The sequence below is a fragment of the Podarcis bocagei genome, assembly GCF_964188305.1.
Source record: "Podarcis bocagei genome assembly, chromosome: 7".
NCBI lineage: Eukaryota > Metazoa > Chordata > Lepidosauria > Squamata > Lacertidae > Podarcis > Podarcis bocagei.
In genome coordinates, this window is record NC_138132.1 from 54,964,643 (window position 1) to 54,979,744 (window position 15,102).

A 15,102-nucleotide genomic window follows, 5' to 3' on the forward strand; every position below is an offset into this window, starting at 1 on the left:
ATGAATGACCGTGTTGATGGGGAACAGAGATTTTCTTCCCTAACAAAAAGGAGATTGTTTCCAGGTCTGTTAAATTATTTGCTTTGTTTTTCCTTTTCAGAACCTGCCGCTGATATTCTTGAGGAGAAGGCTCCAAGTGGCAGAGACCCAGCTGTCTGGCATGTTGGCTTGAAAGTTGCTTGGGACATAAAGAACCCGGGGTTGGCTGTACCCCTTTACCCGGGAGACTGCTACTTTATGCTAGGTAGTATCTAAAAAGCAAACATGGTACCCATTTCTATTTCTTTTCCACTTTCTCACCCCTCCTTGGTAGTGGCAGAAAAACAAAGAGAGCAATAGTCAGTTAAAAAAAAGAGGAAAGGAAAACATGTGCAGGAGGGGAAAAAACAAGAGGAAAAGCACTACTATAGGAGGTGAAGGGGTAGACTGTAAGCCTTCACATCTAGAGATCGGGAAGAAGAAAAATATACACAGTCCGTTGTTGTTTGTTGTTTGTTATTTGCATGACCAAAAGAAAACAATATCAAAAGAAAAATATTTTAATGTGCAAGATGCAGGAGGATACTTGTTGAATTACATGGGGGGGGGTTATGTACAAACAATGCTTTTATGTAAATGCATGAGTGTGTGGCTCTTGCACTTCACTGCACAGATAGAATCAGTGAGGAAGTGGGGCCAGGGCCAGGAAGCATGGCTCTGTTCTCCCCTCGTGTGATTGCTGAACAGAGTAACCCCTTAAATCAGGGTGGGAGACCTGTGTTTCTCTGGATGTTGAACTCCAACTCCCATCAGCACCAGCCAGCATTGCTGGTGCTCAGGGATGGGAGTTGTAGTCTGGCAACATCTGGAGTTCCACAGGTTCCCCACACCTAACTTAATTTACTCTCCTGCCTCAATGTTGATTGTACTAGCAAGAATAGACCCATGCGTGTAGTGGAATTCTGTGCTTCTTAAATTCTCTCCAGTCACATCAAACCAAACCAAACCTTGAGTCGGTGTGAGCTTGGCTCATTTCCCCTGAGACATACTTAAACTTTATATACTACATCTCATGCCATGTTGGAAATGCAATATAAAGAACAGCTTAAAAAATATTATTTTATTTTAACACCGTAACAACATCCTGATCATGCTTATGTGGAGACATATTAAATTCTCTGCCAGTCCAAGTGTATAAATCACTTATTCTGACCAGTACTTTATAGGGACCAACTGGTTTGGATATTTATAGGGTGGGGGTTACAAGTTCTTTTCTGTATTTGTAAATCACTTGCAATCTTTTTGTAATATTTGACAAAGGTGGTTTTTTTTGGGGGGGGGGTTTCCACGTTGCTCTACCTTAAAAAAACCCAAAAGCTTCTGAAAGTAGCTACTATATTGTTGCTAGAAAAAACCTAAAATATATGAATGCTCAGTCTACCTATATGGGCCTTGAGCTTCCTCTGTTCTTCTAGCTTACAATCTGGTATAACCAAGTTAACCTCCTGTAAGGCTGAAGGACGCATCTACCTTTGGCTCATGAAAACAGTTTTGTAAAAGTACAGGGGCTGAAATCCAGAATACAGTTGAGCTGGAGAGTGTTCAGCTGTGTTCTGGAATTCAGCCTCTTTAGCTTTAATGTGCTGAACTGCCCCTTGAAAGCTTCACAGCAGTTCAACCCTTCTTGTTGCCACACTGATTGGTGTTACTTGTTGATGCAGGATAGGGTCATCCCTGTGGTAGCGCCCCATTTGGGGAACGCCTTTTCTCCGATGGTGTGTCAGTCATCCGCACAGTGGAGTTGTCAATTTAAGAGGCGCCTACTCAACTGGGCTTTTGGGGCATCCTGGTGTGGGGCTAGAGTCTGTTATTTAGTTAGGAGTTTTAAGTTCTTGAGTTTGAATCTTTTTTTTTATGATTCAGCAATTTATCACTGTACATTGTACTTTATGGTTTCTGTATCTACACTGGAAGTAAACAAATAAATGCTTTTCTCCCGTAGGATTCTTTGGGTGAACAGACAACCTAGCCATCTTCTACTTTCAAAGTCCTACTACTGCTCACCCTAGAGCAGTGATGGAGAACCTGTGGCCCTCCAGATATTGTTGGACATTATCCCCAGCCACCATGGCCAATGGTCAGAGATTATGGGGTTTGTAATCCAGCAGCATCTGGAGGGCCAAAAAACATACAGTGTGGTATAGCAGTTAGAGTGTCAGACTACAGCTGCTGAGACCCAGCTTCAAATCCCCACTTAGCCATAATACTCTGAACCAGTCACCTCTTTAAGCTTCCTCCACCTCATAGGATTCCACCTCATAGGATTGCTGCAAAGCTAGAAGGGAGGGAAACGTATCGGGTGCCCTGAGCTCTCTGAGAGAAAGGCAGGTTAAAAACACAATTAATGAAGGGGCAGCTAACATTGCTGCTGCTGCTGCTGCTGCGAATTAAATAAGGGTTTTCTTCTTCTTGTATTTGGAAATGGTCAGTGCTGCTTTGCATGCCAAACACCTGAGGTTCAATCCTTGGCATCTCCAGGCTGGGCCAGGAAAGAATCCCTGTTTGAAATGCTGGAGAGTTGCTGCGTGTCACTGAAGACAATACTGAGCTAGATGAACCAATAATCTGACTCTGCGTAAGGCAGCTTCCCTGTGTTCTGTGTATTGACCATGGTCCACAGCGTAAATAAACTTTTGGTATATTTACACTGCGGACTGTGACCAGTCTGGTTCCAGACTGTAAATGAAAAATAGGTGTAAGACATAAAAGGAATATCATCATTAATGAAACTTGGAAAATACGTGAACGATCCCTGCACCCATCCAATCTTCACACAAAGCATCCAGAAATCTTTGGCTATAGCTAGAGGGAGGGCAGCCCCTGTGCTGACAATGATATTTTGATATTTACCGGTAAACAAATCATTATTTGAAAATCTGACCAAGGAGACTGTGACATGGCAAACTGATGGTGAAACCTCCAGCAAGTATTCCCTCCCAAGAAGCAGAGTTTTTAAATAGGTAATGGGGTCCATCTTCCACAGCGTACTCCCCACATAAACAAAACTGGAAGGCAAAAGGCACGTTTCCACATCACCCCTCAGCAACAGAAATTGCACTAATTGGCCTAATTCATGAACTCAGGATGTGCCTACTTCACTGCTAGAGCCTCTGCTAATTCTGGAAGCAGTATTATTTCCTCAAATATTTCTGCATCGTAGATGCCATAAATGATGTATTAAGACAAGCTAAATGGGCAAGCAGAAACCCCCACTTCTTTCAAAGAACTGGAAAGAGTGAGTGCATTTTTAGTATTTTATTGCTCTCTTCCCCCCCAAAAAAAAGAATTCCTGAGGTCTTTCTCAGCTCTGGCGCTGGAGAATATAATAAGACTCTTTGTTGTGCTTTGAGGGGGAAGGTGTTAAAGTTGAAATTTTAAAGGTTAGTTCAACACCTGCTTCTTAAGCTCTTGTCTCCATTCCTCCCACCACCTCTCTTTTCAGGTGAATATTAAGCCATACCCTGAGCTGTGCAGTTTGCGTTGAAAATTGATCATCACCTTTTCCTCTTAATATCAAAAATAGACTTTGATGGGTTATCTGGAAACGGTGTTCTCCTTTCCCAGACAGAAGCTTTTTACGATAACTGAAATCTGATCTTCATGTCCTATGTGAAAGAGAAACAGTTTAGCTCAATACACACACACACACTTGTAGAGGGAGTTTGGGCTGAACTTTGCCGCCTCCAGGACTCCATCAAAGGGGTGTCTGATACAAAACGTTATGGGGGGAGGGCATGCAGTAAATCCATAGCACGTGGCAGGCAACTGGGGCGGCCCCATCTGCTGTGCCCCACAGCATGCTTAACTGAGGTTGTCATGGTCTTTGCAGTCTCCCCCACCCCTAATCTTTAAGAGGTAGACATGACCAGATTTTTCAAGCAGATTTACAATTGTCCCTAATTTTTGCCTACCGTGACTTCAAAACACACTGGAGCAAAATATACTTCGGGCTTGTTCAAAGAGGGAAGACTTGCTTCTCCACAGCTGTTTCCTATAGATCAAATGTTGCTTGAAGGTTATGGGGTTTAAACACGGCATGAGGATGTATTCAGTGGCCTCTTTTTCTGGCGGGGGAAGGGAGAGAGGAGTTCGTGGGGGAAGGGGACCGAGCAAATTATATATTTCAAGGAGCATCAAAAAAATTATTTTCATTAACTTGAAGTTGGGAGCATATACTTGGCTGAATGGGCTGTGGTTGGAGATTTGCAGCATTAAATGGAAAAAATGAAAAAAGCAAAACCCTTCCATATGCACTGTGAGCCTCATTCATATTTCCATCCAGTTAATTTGCCTCTGAAACTTGACCCCTGCATTTGATCTACATACTTTGTGTATCTCTATTTGCTAAGGCCATGAACTCCTGAAAGTTATTTGTTGTTGCTAAACTTTGATCATATGAGTTTGGTAAATCTGCTACATCTTGTTCAGTTGTCTGCTAATTAATTATGTAAGGTTCTCCAGCCCCACCTCTCCCTCCCCCCCCCAAAAAAAATGCATTATGCATACTTTTTCTGGTGGTTACAAAATGATTCTTTATTAGGACTGAGCCATAGGCCCCATCTTCACAATACACTTAAAACAGTATTATACCACTGTAAACTCTTAGCTTCCCACACAAAAATCCCTGGAACTGTAGCTTAAGAGTGCTGCAAGGTGTTAGGAGACTTCCCTATTCCTTTTACGGAGCTACAGCTTCCCGAGTTCCTTGGGACTGACTGCTGAACCACTCTGAGAATTGTACCTCAGAGAATTGTGAGGGCAATAGCGGGTCCTTTAACAACTCTCTGCACCCTTAACAAGCTGCAGTTCACAGGATTCTTTGGGAAGCCACGTCTGTTTAAGGTGTTGTGATACTGCTTTAAATGTACACTACAGATGGGTCTACTCTTTACAGTGGCTGTTTGCTTTTTTCCTGCACTAAAACCAAACAAGAGGAAGTTCTGCTAAATGAGAGCAAGGCTCCCTCTAGACCAGCATCCTGCGTCATCAGTAGATGCCCAAATGTCTTTGAGAAGCTGCAGGGCATAAAGGCAGTAGCCCTCTCATTCTTGTCCAACTTCCAGATAACTGGTACTCAGAGAGTTACACTACCTCTGAACACGAAGGCTTGATTTAGATATCATAAAAGCATGTGGGGAACATGTTCAGTGAGCGAAGGGAAGATATGCATCTCTAGACCCTCAAGATGGGCACACGGCCAACCTGGTGGCCTCCAAATCTTTTGGACTCCCAACTCCAGTCAGCCCCAGATAGCACAGTCAGTTGTAGTCCAGCAACATCTGCATTGATCCTACATTACCTTGCTTTCCTCTGACGCAGCTATATCATGTACCCATCGCCACAGTTGACTCTAACTCTTATTTTCTGTTCACAGATGATCTCAACATGACCCACCAGCATTGTGTCCTGGCTGGCTTGCCGCCTAGATTCAGTTCTACTCATAGGGTGGCAGAGGTGAGTAACAGAGAATTTGGGGGTTTGTTTTTTCCTGGAACAATAATGGTTTCCTTCTCTGATCTTGGATGCTCTTCTCTGAGGGCCCAACTACATTCTACTTTAAATCACACATACATTAAAACCAGCATAAAGCAAAACAGAGAAAAATCTACAACTCATTGATATGATTGCTCCTCAGATGAACACTCTTGTTGTTAACTCGGGTTGGTTGGTTGATTTTCAGTGAAACGTGCATGAACACCCTCTTACCTGTGCAGGGCTATTAGCACATTGAGACTGTGGTGGGACTTATTCTGCCCACCCTGGTGAAGCAGTACAGAAAAAGTAGGATACAGGATTGTATTCAAAGTAATGCTCTGAGCGAGCAGAATGACTTCTGCAATGAGACCTTCCCCCTTTCATCTCCCCCACATGCCCCTTAAATCCATTCTGGTAGTTCCCCACCCCCACCCCTCCAGAGCAAATTCAGGGAAAGTGCGGGGCAAGCGGGGCAAAAGTCTGGTCACGCAAGCAGAAGTCATTCCACTCTCACATTTATTTTGTTGAACTCAGCCCACAGACTTGCGTACTGCCATCATAAAACATAATTACAGAAACCGTGCAAGCTAAGACTCTTAAAATAAGCAATCTAATATACACATATTAGTGTAATAGTATTATGTATTATTATCATAGTAATATATCCATATTAGTCTAGGGTTCTAAACATCACTTAAAAGGCTTGTTATTTGTCCTTTGCAGTAAAGAATGAACTCCCTGACCCTGCTCCCCACACTCTGTTATTCTGATATTAAAATGCACATTTACTTCCACACACACACAAAGAAAAGGAGAAGAAGCTTCCTCTTTAGAAGCCCCTGCTTTGTTTTCATAAACCTCTGTAACCTCACATTATATAGTATGGAAATTTTCAATACAAAGAATCATAGCACCAAGGGGTCCTTTCTCAGGGCTGTTCTTGGGGATTTAGCTGCACTTATAAATATTTAACTGAAAAAGATCCTGATGTAGACGCATCGTTGTGTGAGAACACCCCCCTCCCCACAGAGAAAAGTCTATTTCATGTTTTGTTTGTTCTTTCAGTCCAGAATAGTGTTTTCCTGTGAATGGGGGCAGATGATGTTCCAATGCATACATGTGTATTCTCTTCATCTGCAGTGTGGCTTTTTTCATCTGCTTGTTTCCTGCATACGGGTGGTGCCCTCTGGGCCCTGAATTAAGCAAGGAGCCCCCTACTGCCTCAAAGTCTTGGGTTCCGTAGGCATGTTTGTACCTGAGGTCCCCACCCCAGTTTGCATATTAATTAAAGAACATGGGAAGAACCCTGCTGGATCAGAACAAAGTTTGAGCTAACCTAGCATCCTGTTTCCCCCACAATGGCCACCCAGATGCCTCCAGGCCACAAGCTGTGCATGAAGACAGCAACCCTCCCACACAGTCTTATGAGACTGCCCTGGCCCAGTGTTTGTAAGCTCCTTGTAAGTCCCTTGTAGCTCAAAACCATTGATAGATCCATCTTCCATCGATTACTTTATTCCATGTTTCAATTAGTTTCATTTGTAGCCCCACTGCTACTCCAAGAAGCTCATCGTAGTGTTTGAGCCAACCCTGGGTTGTAGGTTTAGGCCTCCTTTGCACTGTACGGAGTCCTAGAAGTCCCTGGGAAGAGAGATTGATTGTTCATCCACTACGAATGGTAGCTTGGTGAGGAGAATAGGGAGTCTCCTAGCAGCCCTCAGCACCCTTAACAAACTACAGTTCCCAGGATTCGGGGGGGGGGCATGATTGCTTAAAGTGGTATAATACCACTTTAAATATATAGTGCAGATAGGGCCCTATTCTGAGAGAGAGAGAGACAGAGTGAGAGATAAAGCTAGTTTTATTTTTACTGAGCTCAGTATTACCTACCCTACTCTTCCCAAGCTGGGTTTCCCAATCCCCTTTCCCAGGTGTTTGGGTCTTCCAATTTCCATCATTCCCCCAGCCACCATGGCCTATGGTGAAGGATGATTGGAATTGTAGTCCAGAACATCTGGAGGGCAACAGGTTGGAGACCTGTAGCCTTTTTCCAGGTTTTTAGAGAAAAGTCTTGCCTGAAAGGTGTTTCTAAGCACACTTGGCAGAATGAGCTAAAGAGCTTCCTTGCAGGCGAGTGTCCTTAGCTATTAGGATTATGCTCTGCCTCCGCAATTGGAAGCAGTAATGCTTCTGAATACCAGTTGCTGGAGACTGCATAAGGGGAGAGTGCTCTTTTGCTCATGTTCTGCTCGCTGGTTTCCCACAGCCATCTGGCTGGCCATTCGCTTGATCCAGCAGGCTCTTCTTATGCTGTTACGCTCACGATTGTAAGGAGGCTTCAGAGTCCTTTGCATACATCAGTCTGAGTGGTGTAGTAGTTAGAGTGTCCGACTAGGATCTGGGCGACCTTGCCTAACCTCTCAGCCTAACCCACCTCACAGGGTGGTTGTGGGGATTAAATGAGAAGGTGGGAAACCACATGCGCCACCTTGAGCTCCTTGGAGAAAATAAATGAAAACATTTTTTTTAAAAAAAACAAAAGCGAGAGAAAGAGAGCGAGAAATAGAGAGAGAGGGTTTTAGATCATTGTTAAAGAAGCTGCCCACTTTCAGTCATAAACACTGAGGCAATCCAACTCTCTACCCGTAATTACCTGTGCAAGCATATCTGTCTCCGATGCCAGCACAGTGTTGTGGCAACATTGGTTCTCTCTCATGTTTCAAGCTGCCAACGATGTTGCTACGTGTTTTTGATCTTAAGCTTTTCTTTGTTGTTGCAACAGTTCTTAGAACTGAGCTAGCAGCATGGATTATTTACCTTGAATTTCAGTTGCAGCATTTTTGTTGTTGCTGGGCTATACTGTTACCTAGTGCAGGCAGGGGATCAAAATGCAGTGTGGGGGGTGGGGAATATGAACAAAACCTGCATGCCAGTAAGGAAGGTCTACCCTGACAGCTTTGTGTCTGCAGGGGGTATGTTAGAAACCTCAACAAGAGCCTGAAGTGGTAGATCCCAGTGCTAAATGCATCACACTATACTCATTTTATTTAGCTCATATTCTGATGTTAGTGGGCCATAGAGCCATTGAGGACTTCTTAAACATCATCATCATCATCATCATTATTATTATTAGTATTATTATTATTATTATTATTATTATTATTATTATTATTATCAGGTACTACTAGTGCTAGTACTATCACTACCTGGACCTTTAGCCCTTCTCCAGGTCCTCCCTCACAGTTGAGGCTTGGAGTGTGAAGACAATAGTAGGGCCTTTTCATTTGTGGCTCCTGATCTGTGCAATATATCCATGTGGTGCCTTTGTTGACAGCTTTTTGACACTAGGCAAAGACCATTGTTTTTTCAAGGGCTTTCTGACCGACTAAGCTAATGTTTTGTTACTAGTGTGCTGCCAAAGCTTCCTGTGTCTGTACAGTTGTTTTGATATCTTTATGGTATAATGTATTTATATTTATGCTTTAAATATCTTGTAAGTCACTTGGATACCTTTGGGTAACAAGTGACTTACAAAATAGTAGTAGTAATAACAACAACAGCAATTGAAATCAGTGCAGCTACTGATGCTAATGGTGCATACCTATAGTTTAATATAGTGCCAGTCTCTTAAGTGATGAGTTGGGTTTGGAATCTCTTTTTTGCTTGTTTGATTTCATTTGGGGCTAAATTTTCTTCATTTATGAATTCTAACAGTGCTCTCAAGGGACCCTGCCTTATATTTTGGACCAGTGCAATGCTGCACTTCAGAACTTGTGCACCGATACTCATTTGAGCTGTCCGACTTTGAAATCTCTGGATGTCGATGACATAAAGCAAGTGGAAGAAACCCATAATGAGGTGAGAAGAAGGTTTACATTGAAAGAAAAGCTGCACAGGGCGTATGAAATTTGCATTTCATATAGGCAGAGCACTTGCTTTGCTTGCAAAAGTTCCCAGTTCAGTCCTGGTGTTTCCAGTTAAAAGGATCAGGTATCAGGTGGAAGGAAAGACCTTGGGTCTGAACGATTAGAAAGCTACACCATTTCAAAGTAGACAGCACTGGGTTAAATGGACAAGTGACCTGAACAGGTATATGGAAGCTTACTCTGTAGTCTTGAGAAAGGGCCAGATACCTGTGACCCTCCAGATATTACCAGACTTCAGATTCCATCATCTTGTACCATTGACCTTGCTTGCTGGAGCTGTTTTGTGCTGGTGTCCAACAATGGCTTCAGGGCCACAGGTTTTGCACCACTGGTTTAGAAGACTCTGAATAAGGTAGCTTCACATGGTGTGGTGCATAACACTTGACTATAAGATTTGGGTGGATTCCATTGGGTTGTATCCAGCTAAGCTTGGATGCCTTTTGGAAGTAATAGACCTAAGATAGTCTTGTCCATTATTTGCAATGGGTCTACTCTGCATAGGACTAACATTGAATATAGAACCCATGGTGTGTACAAGGGAATTTCAGTTCAATTTGTAATGAGGATAAGGTTCAAATATATTATGACTTGTGCAATCTACTTTTTGAAAACTGAAATTGCTGTATTAGGGTGATCTACTATACTAGTTCTACTCAGAGTAGAACCATTGAAGTTAATGGGGGTAACTAACTGATTCAGTATGACACAATCCTTACTATTTGCAAGCAAGAATGCACATTCAGGATCTCTTGGCAGTTATGACATAACCTGAGCTGTGTTTTGAAATCCTGAGTATTCTCTCTTGTTTACAAAGAGAAGAGATGCCCTGATGGACCTGACCAAGTTCTGCCCACTCCAGTGTTCTTTGCAAGAATCCCAACAACCAGCAAGTACTTGGCCAGTGTTTACTGGAATAGCAGAATCTATTTTCTCCCCACCCCTGATGAATCCCTTTGTGTTGGACCCACAAACACAGTGAGCCACCAACCTGGAGGCAGCTTATGCGCCAGATGTTGTGGCACACCAGGAATACACACCAAACATCCTGATTTTGATGCTTTCCTGGAATTGCCTGATGGAGACTGCCTGCCACCCAGTAAGCCAGAACATGCAGGTGCTGACTGGTAGGTTGCAGGACTAGAAGTGGAAACTTTGGGTATTGTGGTGAGATGCTAGAGTTGTAGCTTGGAGCATATTCCTGGCGGTAAGCATTTCTAAGCAGTGTATTGGCATCTCCCAACTAGCCTGGCCATTGGGCTCTTCTAAGGCTCTGGGCTGTTCCCATAAGTCCCTTTGGCTCTGGCCCCTTCAGCTTTGCCCTCCATACTCAACTTCTGGTCCTCTCAGACACTGGCTGGCAGGCAGTAGTACTTCCCTATACGCTGAACTCCTTTACCCTATCCTCACCCCAACAGTAGATCTCAATTTCTACACACCATGATAAAGCAAGAGAGTTTGGAATTGCCCGTTCATGAGCTTTTGATCCCACCCTCCCAGCCCTTTCCCCCAAGATTAGCTTTCCAGTCAGAAAGTGGGTTAATTCCACACAACAGCAGGCTCCCCCCTCCCTCTCTTCCTCCCGACAAGTCTCTCCTCTCTGCCACACATGTGGGCAACTTATCTGTGGTTTACATTGCTGCGGAGACACATTTCTTTGTCGAATCCCACTGTAAATGGGAAGCCTAGACATCTGCGGTGCTAATGCAGGTCTTTGATTCTCCCTTAACAAAAAAAGAGGAGGAGGAGGGAAAGAAAGAAAAAGGAAAGAGAAAAAGGACCACATGCCTTTTGTATACTAATTATAGAGTAATGCTTGGTAGGTTCATGGCCTAATACAACTGGTATGTTCTTAATCTGTGAGGCATATGTTGGAAGAAAATCTCAGCTTTACATATGAAGTCCTAGAGATAGCTCAGCAGTCCCCCAGAACTTTCTCCAGTGCAGGAATTCTTTTCTGGCGAGAACAAAGGAAATTGCAATAGGAGTATTGCTTGATGGCTTGCAACAGGCATCTGGTTGGCCACTGGGAAAGCAGGATGCTGGACTAAATGGACCATTACCTGATCCAGAAGGCTCTTCTTACGCTCTTATGACCAGACACTCTTGGAGGGGGGGCTTTATGGTGCAAAAACTGCTCTGAGAAGGAGGGGAGAGGGCTTAGTGGCTGATGCAAAGGCCAGCCAAGAAGTGCAATAGACAGCTGGGCTCCATAGAAGAGGGAAATCAGCTTTGTGAGTGCCACAAAGGGCAGCCAATCAGCGCTGTCAAATTTGTACTTTCTGGTTCAAAGCAGAACAGGTTTCCCCTAAGTTTGATCTCTGTCAGGAGTGAGGAACTTGTTCCCCTCCATCAGATGTTGGAATACAATTCCGATCATCCCTGGCCATTGGCCTTGCTGGCTCAGAATAGGACTTCGATTCCTACAATATTTGGGGAGCTATAGGTTCCCTAGTCCTGATCTGTATGGAGATGGTGAAAAAATGTCCATGAACTGCAGCGGGGACTCTTCCACAGTGGGCTTGCTGCATAAATACTTTTCTCTGCAAGATTCTGCCTTATTGCTGCCAGGTTGCAAGGCAAGGGCTGTCCGTGTGTGAAGGGGGGAAGGTTCTCTGAACCATGAGGGCCCTCTAAGCAGTAGAAATTGGACCAATAAAAAAAACCACAACTATTCCTACCCTTCTCAGTTTTATATTGCTGTGTCCAGAATGGCAATGACCCCACTCCATATCTTTTCCCTTGACAGCCTGAAAGATTGTCCCTGTCCATCTGTGGATTTCATCTGGCTCCACTTGTGATCCTGATACTTGTCAGGCCTTTGACTTGAACCCAATAATGCACTCTAATTGGAGCTTGACTGGACTGCACAGGGCACAGAACCACTAGATTGAGAGCATCATAAAAACATCACAGATTAACAAATGTGTCTCGCTCTCCTGTTTTAAAATTAACAGACTGCCTGAAACACTTGGCTAGTGTTACGTAGGTCGGCAAAGAGTGTGATAAGCTTATTGGAGTAACTACTTGGGGCAACTCTACTGAGGTACAGCCATCTTTACAATAATAAAAAAGGCAACAGCACACACAGTTGTTACAGAACGAATCAAATTACCCTTTCAAGCAATCAGGTGATTGTTTGGCCACTAGTAATTTACCCTGAAATATACGATCTGGCACTGCAGAATGAATGCTGAGCTGTTGATCTGGCCAGCGCTTGAGATTTATTCAGCTCCTGGGATGTGTCTAGAATGGTGCGCAGAGATGGGGGGTGGGTATCACTCATGAGTAAATAGCATTAAACAGAGAAAATAAAATAAGTTTGCAAGCAGTTGGGCAGGTCTGCAGGAATGCAAAAGCACCATGGTAAAGTATTCAAGCAGAACTCCTATCTCACTATTGTAAATTACAATTATATCTTTTCTGCATGCAGCTCCTTCCCTCAATTTACCTCCCACAATATTGCCCATGAAGTTGGTAGTCAACATGGCGGCCTCCAGAGTGCCAGCTCCCATGATCCCAATCCAGCCCGGGCAGTCATCAGTTACCCCTGCTCAATGCAAAATATAGGTTATATCCAGTTAAGTTCTGCCCATTGGAATCCATGGACCTACGTTAGTCATGCCAATTCATTTTGGTGGTTCTACGCTGAGTAGAACTAACATTGGATACAACCCTGTGCCCTTTAGGGTTTGGAACAATGTGATTCCAAAATGCTGGATTCAAGATAGCTGGGCTTGCTGGCTAGGGAGTAGAACTCAGTTCCTAGTATCATAGTGATGGTCATCTCTCTCTCCCCCTCTCCCTCTCCCAACAGCACCAAGTGTCAGTGCTGTAGAGTGCATTGGACACTCCTTACTACAAAGCGAGTTTGCATTGCTTCTAGGTGAAGGCTGTTTGTTAGGGCGAGGTCCGTGGCTCAGTGGCAGAGCATATTGCTTTGCATACAGAAGGTCTCTGGTTCCAACCCTGGCATCTCCAGGTAGGACTGGGAGAAAGCCCTGTCTTGGAAAACACTGGAGAGTCACTGCCAGTCAGTGTAAAGCAGACAGAGCTAGATGGACTCAATGGTCTGAGTCAGTATAAGGCAGCTTCCTATGTCCCTATGGCTTACCTGAGCTTAACGCCCACTGCAAAGGTGTTGTGTTGGCAGACTGTTAGGTCACCGCTTAGAAGAGTGTCGATGTACACAGCGAAGGTAAGGTTAACGTGTGTGTTTCGCGCATTACACCGAAATGGCAGCGCAGTCGGTGGCCAGCTGGCGTTGAAGAGAGGAAATATAGATCACCTGCCTAGGTGGCATTTCATAAGCCAAGTGCTTTTAAATAATTAACGGAGGACCCCCTATCCGGCTCACCAAATGTCAGCCAGCGTCCGCTGGCCTTTTCCCTGTGCCTTATTGACTGTAACTCTCAAAGTGTGCCTTTAATAATAGCTTAAAGGGCGAGCGGAGAAGAGTTGGATGTGACGCTGGGGGTAAATCAGTGCTGCAAACAGAGGGAGATCAAGACAAAAAAGTGTGCAGCATTATGTTGTTCTGCTTTTACAATGCACTCTGGGGTGGTGCCATTCAGCTTACTGCTGCGGCCTGATTTGGCTTTGGTATGAATGATTTCCTGTTGAAAGAACAACACTGGCACAAACAAACAAACTTTTTTTTAAAAAAAACCCCAACAACTTAGCTTTGTTCAGAATCCGGGTGCAAATATGTGAATATTCTACATCAAGCATTGGTAGAGAAGGCCTGCAAGCTGCCTTCACTTTGCTGTGCTTCCGTCCTCTTCTCTCCCTCTTCCCGCTTCCACCCTACATTGGAAGCCCTGCATTTCGACTCTTGCTGTGGCAATTCACCCATTTATGGGTCTGCCATGGACAGTCAGTCAGGAGGTGACATTCCAAATTGTAACAGTACAGGGGCAAGGAAGATGAGCTTAGCCAGGCAAGACCTTCTCTAGTAATACAAGTTGCTCAGAGCTTTGCAGCTGGAACTTAATAGGGCCTGTTGGGATCAGCTGATTGAGTCCTTTGCCCAATTACTAGAATGGTACTGCAGATCTATCTATCTATCTATCTATCATCTATCTATCATCTATCTATCTATCATCTATCATCTATCATCTATCTATCTATCTATCTATCTATCTATCTATCTATCTATCTATCTATCTATCTATCTATCTATCATCTATCTATCTATCATCTATCTATCTATCTATCTATCTATCTATCTATCATCTATCTATCTATCTATCTATCTATCTATCTATCTATCTATCTATCTATCTCTCTCTCTCTATCATCTATCTATCTAGTATCCCTCTTTATAGTCCCACTATAGACCCATATATATGGCTTATACTGGAAGGATGACTCAATTTTAGCTGAACTCCTGTTAGGGAAGGACATGTGTTATTAAGCCTGTATACTAAGAGAAGTTAAACTATTTGTGTAACCTTTCTTTCAAAACATCTAAGGTGTACCTCTGTTAACCGGTGTCCACTAATCCTACCAATATGTTTTACCAACAGGGTTGTCTTTAATTTTTATTTTATTTTATCTATAGCCTTTTTTGTTTAAACAGCTTCTATTGAAAGCAGTTACACACATCAAACGGGCGTTTAGCGACTGTCAACTAAAATCACTTTCAGACTTTTGTATCTGATCT

General features: G+C 43.6%; 1 protein-coding gene across 11 annotated transcripts in view; it reads left to right on the forward strand.

Annotated features, from left to right (window-relative positions):
• Positions 1-15,102, forward strand: part of FTO (FTO alpha-ketoglutarate dependent dioxygenase) — a 274,213-nt gene that overhangs the window by 59,400 nt on the left and 199,711 nt on the right. For 10 of the 11 annotated variants that reach the window (XM_081201193.1, XM_081201200.1, XM_081201190.1 and 7 more), the window contains exons 4-6: positions 101-244; positions 5,414-5,493; positions 9,229-9,372. In XM_081201193.1, coding sequence (XP_081057319.1) covers positions 101-244; positions 5,414-5,493; positions 9,229-9,372 — 368 coding nt within the window. The remainder of the gene's footprint in view (positions 1-100; positions 245-5,413; positions 5,494-9,228; positions 9,373-15,102) is intronic. The other variant, XM_081201198.1, reaches the window with a different exon arrangement.